General features: G+C 45.3%; 1 protein-coding gene across 1 annotated transcript; it reads left to right on the forward strand.

Moving 5' to 3' along the window:
* Window positions 1-3,416: 3,416 nt before the first annotated feature.
* Window positions 3,417-7,660, forward strand: Hspa5 (heat shock protein family A (Hsp70) member 5). The gene is given in 9 exon segments (NM_001246739.2): window positions 3,417-3,468; window positions 3,555-3,773; window positions 3,865-4,096; window positions 4,479-4,616; window positions 5,104-5,216; window positions 5,310-5,700; window positions 5,827-6,064; window positions 6,348-6,515; window positions 6,879-7,660. Coding segments are annotated over 8 exon segments (1,965 nt in total). The 5' UTR covers window positions 3,417-3,468; window positions 3,555-3,651; the 3' UTR covers window positions 7,442-7,660.
* The last annotated feature ends 215 nt before the right edge of the window (window positions 7,661-7,875 follow it).

The following is a 7,875-nucleotide window of genomic DNA, read 5'->3' on the forward strand; positions in this document are numbered from 1 at the left end:
AGATCTCTGAGAGTTCGAAGCCTACCTGGTTTACAAACCATGTCTCATTATAACAACCCCTACCCAAGAAAAAAGAAGAAAGTAAAGGATGCTATAGCCACTGACATACTTAATCCTTTAGCATAGTAATTCTCAACATGTGAGTTACAACTCCTGACCCTTTCACAGGGATCACCTAAGGAAAACACAGATATTTACATCATGACCCATAACAGTAGCAAAATTACTGTTATAAAGTAGCAATGAAGTAATTTTATGGTTGGGGTATAATACCACAACATGTATTAAAGGGTCATAGTATTAGGAAGGGTGAGAATCACTGCTTTAGAAGTTGGCCAGTCAGTCTAACTTGGTGACATACTTCAAATACCAGCACTTGGGAGGATAAGAACTTCAAGGCTAGCCTTGACTACATAGAGTATTGGAAGCAAGCCTGATGCCTGGTGTAAATGGGCCTATCTCAACCTAACCCAGCCAAACCCAAGATTAAGTTAGGAAAAGAAGACACTGTGTTAGTGTGTCAGAGAGTGGGAGACAGAGAGAAAGACATAGAAACAGAGACAGGGGAGCTAGAGCTTTCAGGATGCCAGGCAAGTGCTCAAACACTGAGCTGCACCCCCAACTTCCTCTTTTGAGCAGGGTTTTTGCTAAGTTTCCTGGGCTGGCCTTGGACTCACTGTATAGCCCAGGCACACATGAACTTGTAATCCTCCTGCTTCAGCCTCTTCAGTAGCTGGGGTTACAGGCCTACCACTAGGTGTGGCTCAGGTATCACTTTTTTAAATGTTACAAAAATTGGTGCAAGTACTTCATTAATCAAAAAACAGGCTGAAATTGAGTTTTGTATTTTAGTGGAAATAGACTGTGATACAGATGTGCTTGAAATGACATGAAGCTGTGATGTGGTCAAATAGTGATTTTTTTCTTTCATTTCTTCTTCTTGTTCTTACTCTTTTTTCATATAGGGTTTCAATATGCAGCTCTGGAACTATTTAGACCAGGATGGCCTTGAATTCAAGAGATCCCTCTGCTTCTGCCTCCCTTGTGCTGAGATTAAAGTCATGAGCCACCATATCCGGCTGTAGTCTCCTTTAAAATTCAAGCCAAAAGTATCTGCAAAGATGGTCGGTGGTTAAGAGCACTGGCTGCTCTTTCATGGGACCAGGGATTAAAGGCATGCAGCAGTAAACTGGGCTTAGTGACTTCTGTCTTCATACTGGACTGGTACAGTCCCAAGGAAGATCAATGTTATGACAGTATTACAAGCCTTACTGAAAGTGGTGTATGATGCAACATCTGTAGAAAAGATGGTGTTGACTGAGTCACCAACATAACCTTTGAGGAACAAGAAAGGAGAAATTCCTGAACAGTGACTCACAAGCTCACATTTTAGTGAACTGTGTGTAATGTTCCAGTAGTATTCAGACAGTCTACTTATGAAGCTCAAGATACATTTAATGGGAATACTGGAGTCATTTCCTGCCCGTGACAACATCCTAAGCATCTCCTATAAGCATGTATATAAGTAAGCACATGGGAGGCAGAGACAGTAGATCTGAGAGCTCCATCCCAGGGGATGGATATCAGTCAGTTGCCTAGCATGCACAGAATCTTGGGTCAAGTCCCAACTGGACACAGTAATGTATGCCTATTAGTCCCAACACTTGGAAGGTATTGGCAGAAGGTTCAGGAGTTCAAAGTCATCTGCTACATAGTGTTGAGGCTAGCCTGGGTTACATGAGTCTCCATCTTTAAAAAAAGAAAAAAGTGGGGCTGGAAAGATGGCTCAGTGGTTAAGAGCACCGCCTGCTCTTCCAAAGGTCCTGAGTTCAATTCCCAGCAACCACATGGTGGCTCAAAACCATCTGTAGTGAAATCTGGTGCCCTCTGTGTACAAGATAAATGAATAAATCTTAAAAAAAAAAGTCAGTGGGTGGTGGTGGCGCACACCTTTAGTCCCAGCACTCGGGAGAGGCAGGTGTGAGTTCGAGACCAGCCTGGTCTACAAGAGCTACTTCCAGGACAAAGCCTCCAAAGCCACAGAGAAACCCTGTCTCGAAAAACCAAACCAAACCAAACCAAAAAAGTCAATAGCATAAGCTACAGATCAACCAGGTTATCAATTCTACCTGTACCACTCACCAGTGACTATTCTATTTAGCCACCCCCCCCCCCCAATGATCTCTTCTGGAAAATGGGAAACATCTACCAAGAATTAATCAAAGGACTAAATGACACATGCAAAAAAAAAAAAAAAAAAAAAAAAAAAAAAAAAAAAAACCTTAGAACAGTGTTTTAAGCAGGATAAGTACTTCAAGACCAGTTTGGACCATGTCTCAAAAAGGAACAACGAAGTACATTTAGTATTTTTTGCAACATGTTATTATTACATAGCATCAGGAAGACAATTTTTTCTTTGTCTGCTAAATGCCTTTGTCATATCAGACCTATTTCAAGAGTCAGGATAGAATGGTGTCAAGAAGGGATGAGGAAGGACTTGTAAATTATAACCAAGCCACAAATGAAAATGATAGACAAGGATCGGGAACATTATGGGGCGACAAGCTAGAGAAAAAAAATGATATATTCCAGGGTGGAAAGTGCTCGCTTGACTATTCATAGAACAGAATAGCCACAGCATAGCGGGGGGCTCAGTACTAGGTTGCAAATGGCCAGGCCAATTCTGGGACTTAACCCCAAGAAAAGAAAAATTGGCAAGGCCAGGATAGACAAATGCAGCTGGCCTAGGGGTGAAGGGAAAACAGTTGGCTGAGAAGAGCCACGATTCGCAGAGAGGCAGAACACAGACTAGGACCCAGCTCGAGACGTGCAGGCCGGGTGGGTAACATAGAGCCCGGGCGCTCGGCTACCCGAGAACGTGAGGGAGGCTGGGAAGGGCAGAGATGCGTTCCCAGGCGACCACAGCATCTATGCTGAGGCTGAGCAGCTCGGGACCCGAGGGGACTTAGGAGGAGAAAAGGCCGCATACTGCTTCGGGGTAAGGGACAGACCGGGGAAGGACCCAAGTCCCACCGCCCAGAGGGAACTGACACGCAGACCCCGCAGCAGTCCCCGGGGGCCGGGTGACGGGAGGACCTGGACGGTTACCGGCGGAAACGGTCTCGGGTTGAGAGGTCACCTGAGGGACAGGCAGCTGCTGAACCAATAGGACCGGCGCACAGGGCGGATGCTGTCTCTCATTGGCGGCCGTTGAGAGTAACCAGTAGCCAATGAGTCAGCCCGGGGGGCGTAGCGGTGACGTAAGTTGCGGAGGAGGCCGCTTCGAATCGGCAGCGGCCAGCTTGGTGGCATGGACCAATCAGCGTCCTCCAACGAGAAGCGCCTTCACCAATCGGAGGCCTCCACGACGGGGCTGGGGGGAGGGTATATAAGCCAAGTCGGCGGCGGCGCGCTCCACACTGGCCAAGACAACAGTGACCGGAGGACCTGCCTTTGCGGCTCCGAGAGGTAAGCGCCGCGGCCTGCTCTTGCCAGACCTCCTTTGAGCCTGTCTCGTGGCTCCTCCTGACCCGGGGGGCTTCTGTCGCCCTCAGATCGGAACGCCGCCGCGCTCCGGGACTACAGCCTGTTGCTGGACTTCGAGACTGCAGACGGACCGACCGCTGAGCACTGGCCCACAGCGCCGGCAAGATGAAGTTCCCTATGGTGGCGGCGGCGCTGCTGCTGCTCTGCGCGGTGCGGGCCGAGGAGGAGGACAAGAAGGAGGATGTGGGCACGGTGGTCGGCATCGACCTGGGGACCACCTATTCCTGGTGAGTGGGGGAGAGAGAGTGGGGCGTGGCCTCCTGGGCCGGCGTGAGAGAGTGAGGTGCTGATTCCTTTTCTGTGGGGTGTTTCCGTCAGCGTTGGTGTGTTCAAGAACGGCCGCGTGGAGATCATAGCCAACGATCAGGGCAACCGCATCACGCCGTCGTATGTGGCCTTCACTCCTGAAGGCGAGCGTCTGATTGGCGATGCGGCCAAGAACCAGCTCACCTCCAATCCCGAGAACACGGTCTTCGACGCCAAGCGCCTCATCGGACGCACTTGGAATGACCCTTCAGTGCAGCAGGACATCAAGTTCTTGCCTTTCAAGGTCCAATCCGTTTTTTTTTTTTTTTTAACCCACGCTTAAGGGGCTGTTAGGGTGGTGGGAAATTTAGAGGTTGAAACGAGGCGGAAAAACATTCAAACGGCTAAAAGGATGCAGTCGGGGTTTACGTAACGGTTTTAGATGTAGTCTCTTTTAGTATTATGAGAAGAGACACAGTGTTACAATGTCTAAAAGTTGGAAGGTAGACTAAAAACTGTCGATCGGCCCACAATACAGCTGTGCTTAGTCTTAGTCAAGATCTCCCTAAGGGACCAAAATGAATTCAAGTTATGGAAGAGAAGAAACGGATTATTTTTTCTTTAAACTTTGTGGTGCCATTGTTTCAACTTCGGAAAAATTACCTTTAAATTATTCTTTATCATAGGTGGTTGAAAAGAAAACTAAACCATACATTCAAGTTGATATTGGAGGTGGGCAAACCAAAACATTTGCCCCAGAAGAAATTTCTGCCATGGTTCTCACTAAAATGAAAGAAACTGCTGAAGCATATTTGGGAAAGAAGGTAAATACATGTGTGGCATGGTGTTAAGTGTTAAAAGGTTTTGTTGCTCCTGTTGGCTTACATAGGAAATCTTCCTGGTTTAAAATCTTTTAATCTAACTGGTAACAACTTTTGTCAGGCTTAATGATTTAGTGCTTTGTGGAAGGTCAATCTAAATGCTAGTCAGTTTTCATGAGTTATTTAATTTTGTGGTTATAAAAGTTTATGATTTATTATCAGTATCATATTATCAGTATGCTGACTTAGAAACTGATGTGTGCTGGGTGTTGGTGGTGCATGCTTTTAGTCCCAGCGCTTGGGAGGCAGAGGCAGGTGGATTTCTGTGAGTTTGAGACCAGCCTGATCTACAAGAGCTAGTTCCAAGACAGCCAGGGCTACACAGAGAAACCCTGTCTCAAAAAACCAAAAAGAAACTGATGTGCTTTGGCTGTAGTTGATAAGATAGGGAAGTAACAAAGTATACTTCAGTTATCTCTTGTCCTCCTAGGTTACCCATGCAGTTGTTACTGTGCCGGCTTACTTCAATGATGCCCAGCGCCAAGCAACCAAAGATGCTGGCACCATTGCTGGACTGAATGTCATGCGGATCATCAATGAGCCGTAAGTATGGAACTCGAGGTTCAGTGGATCTGCCAGGTAGGGGAAATGAGAACCTGGCTTTAGATTTTTCTCTCCTCTACTTCATTTTTACAGCACAGCAGCTGCTATTGCGTATGGCCTGGATAAGAGAGAGGGCGAGAAGAACATCCTCGTTTTTGACCTGGGCGGTGGAACCTTCGATGTGTCTCTTCTGACCATTGACAATGGTGTCTTTGAAGTGGTGGCCACGAATGGAGACACTCATCTCGGTGGGGAAGACTTTGATCAGCGGGTTATGGAACACTTCATCAAGCTGTACAAAAAGAAAACTGGGAAAGACGTTAGAAAAGACAACAGAGCTGTGCAGAAACTTCGTCGTGAGGTGGAAAAGGCTAAGCGAGCCCTGTCTTCTCAGCATCAAGCAAGAATTGAGATAGAGTCCTTCTTTGAAGGAGAAGACTTCTCTGAGACCCTGACTCGGGCCAAATTTGAAGAGTTGAACATGGTAAGCTCTTTGGTTGCTGCTGAGGGCCACTTACACTGTAGAATTTAGGATACCTGATGCAGGGTAACTAAACAATGTCTAGGTACAGTGGGCACCACATTAATCATAATCATGCCTTTTTTGTAGGACCTGTTCCGATCTACCATGAAGCCAGTCCAGAAAGTGTTGGAAGACTCTGATCTGAAGAAATCAGACATTGATGAAATTGTTCTTGTCGGTGGGTCTACTCGGATTCCCAAGATTCAGCAGCTGGTGAAAGAGTTCTTCAATGGCAAGGAGCCATCCCGTGGCATAAACCCAGATGAGGCTGTAGCATACGGTGCTGCTGTCCAGGCTGGTGTCCTCTCTGGTGATCAAGATACAGGTGGGTTACTCACTGTATCTCTCACATATGTGTTGGAGTAGCCAGTGGTCAGCTGTTGCTTCAGAAAGCTGTAGGGTGAGGAGCAACAGGTCACATAGCTAATGAAGGTAAAGTGATGATGACAAGACCTGGGTCAGGCTTAGTTAACATCACTAGTAGCTGTTAATTCATTTGCTCTATTGTGTTTATGGTTACAACCTGGGCAAATGACAGTGGGACATTGCTTAGTGTAGTGCTCTTAGGACTCAAATTGAAATCTAACTTGATTAATTCTCTTCTGCAGGTGATCTGGTACTGCTTGATGTATGTCCTCTTACACTTGGTATTGAAACAGTGGGAGGTGTCATGACCAAACTGATTCCAAGGAACACTGTGGTACCCACCAAGAAGTCTCAGATCTTTTCCACAGCTTCTGATAATCAGCCAACTGTAACAATCAAGGTCTATGAAGGTAATTATTAACATTCACAAATATTGTGTAGTTTGAAAGAGTGTGACTTTGGATCTAATAATACATTATTAAAATGCCCAGGGAAAGAAGTATCTTCTGTAATTCAAATGAAGAAGCTGCTTCAGTACTTTGCATACTTGTCCATTGGCTTTTGAAATACAAATTAAGGGACTTTTATAGTGTTTTTTAAGAGATGAAATTTGGTTAAGAGTAGTAGCGCCCAGTGAGTTGCCGCTCTTGGTTCAATACTGACTTTTACCCCAATAAAGGGTCCTTGCCACCCACTCCCCACATTATAAGAAGTGTAAGGATACCAGTACACTGAGGCTTGTCAATAACAAGTTTTTCCTGTTACTGCTCTAGGTGAACGACCCCTAACAAAAGACAACCATCTTCTGGGTACATTTGATCTGACTGGAATTCCTCCTGCTCCTCGTGGGGTACCCCAGATTGAAGTCACCTTTGAGATAGATGTTAATGGTATTCTTCGAGTGACAGCTGAAGACAAAGGTACAGGGAACAAAAACAAAATCACAATTACCAATGACCAAAATCGCCTGACACCTGAAGAAATTGAAAGGATGGTTAATGATGCAGAGAAGTTTGCTGAGGAAGACAAAAAGCTCAAAGAGCGCATTGATACCAGGAACGAGTTGGAAAGCTATGCTTACTCTCTCAAGAACCAGATTGGAGATAAAGAAAAGCTGGGCGGTAAACTTTCCTCTGAAGATAAAGAAACCATGGAGAAAGCTGTAGAGGAAAAGATTGAATGGCTGGAAAGCCACCAGGATGCAGACATTGAAGACTTTAAAGCTAAAAAGAAGGAACTAGAGGAAATTGTTCAGCCTATTATTAGCAAACTCTATGGAAGTGCAGGCCCTCCCCCAACTGGTGAAGAGGATACATCAGAAAAAGATGAGTTGTAGGTGTACTGATCTGCTAGGGCTGTAATATTGTAAATATTGGACTCAGGAACTTTCGTTAGGAGAAAATTGAGAGAACTTAAGTCTCGAATGTAATTGGAATCTTCACCTCAGAGTGGAGTTGAAAATGCTATAGCCCAAGTGGCTGTTTACTGCTTTTCATTAGCAGTTGCTCACATGTCTTGGGGTTGGGGAAAGGAGGAATTGGCAATTTTTAAAATTGGGGAAAAAGCTGGGTCAGGGTGTGTGTTCACCTTGGAAATGTTCTATTTAACAATTGGGTCATGCACATCTGGTGTAGGAACTTTTTTCTACCGTAAATGACACCAATAAATGTTTGTTATTTACACTGGTCTAATTTTTGTGAAAAGCTTGTAATTATCTGTCTTTTATTTTAGATAGGTAAAATTTAAGGCTCGATTCTCAGGTGTTTGTCT

This window comes from Cricetulus griseus, chromosome 6 (genome assembly GCF_003668045.3).
Source record: "Cricetulus griseus strain 17A/GY chromosome 6, alternate assembly CriGri-PICRH-1.0, whole genome shotgun sequence".
NCBI classification, from domain to species: domain Eukaryota; kingdom Metazoa; phylum Chordata; class Mammalia; order Rodentia; family Cricetidae; genus Cricetulus; species Cricetulus griseus.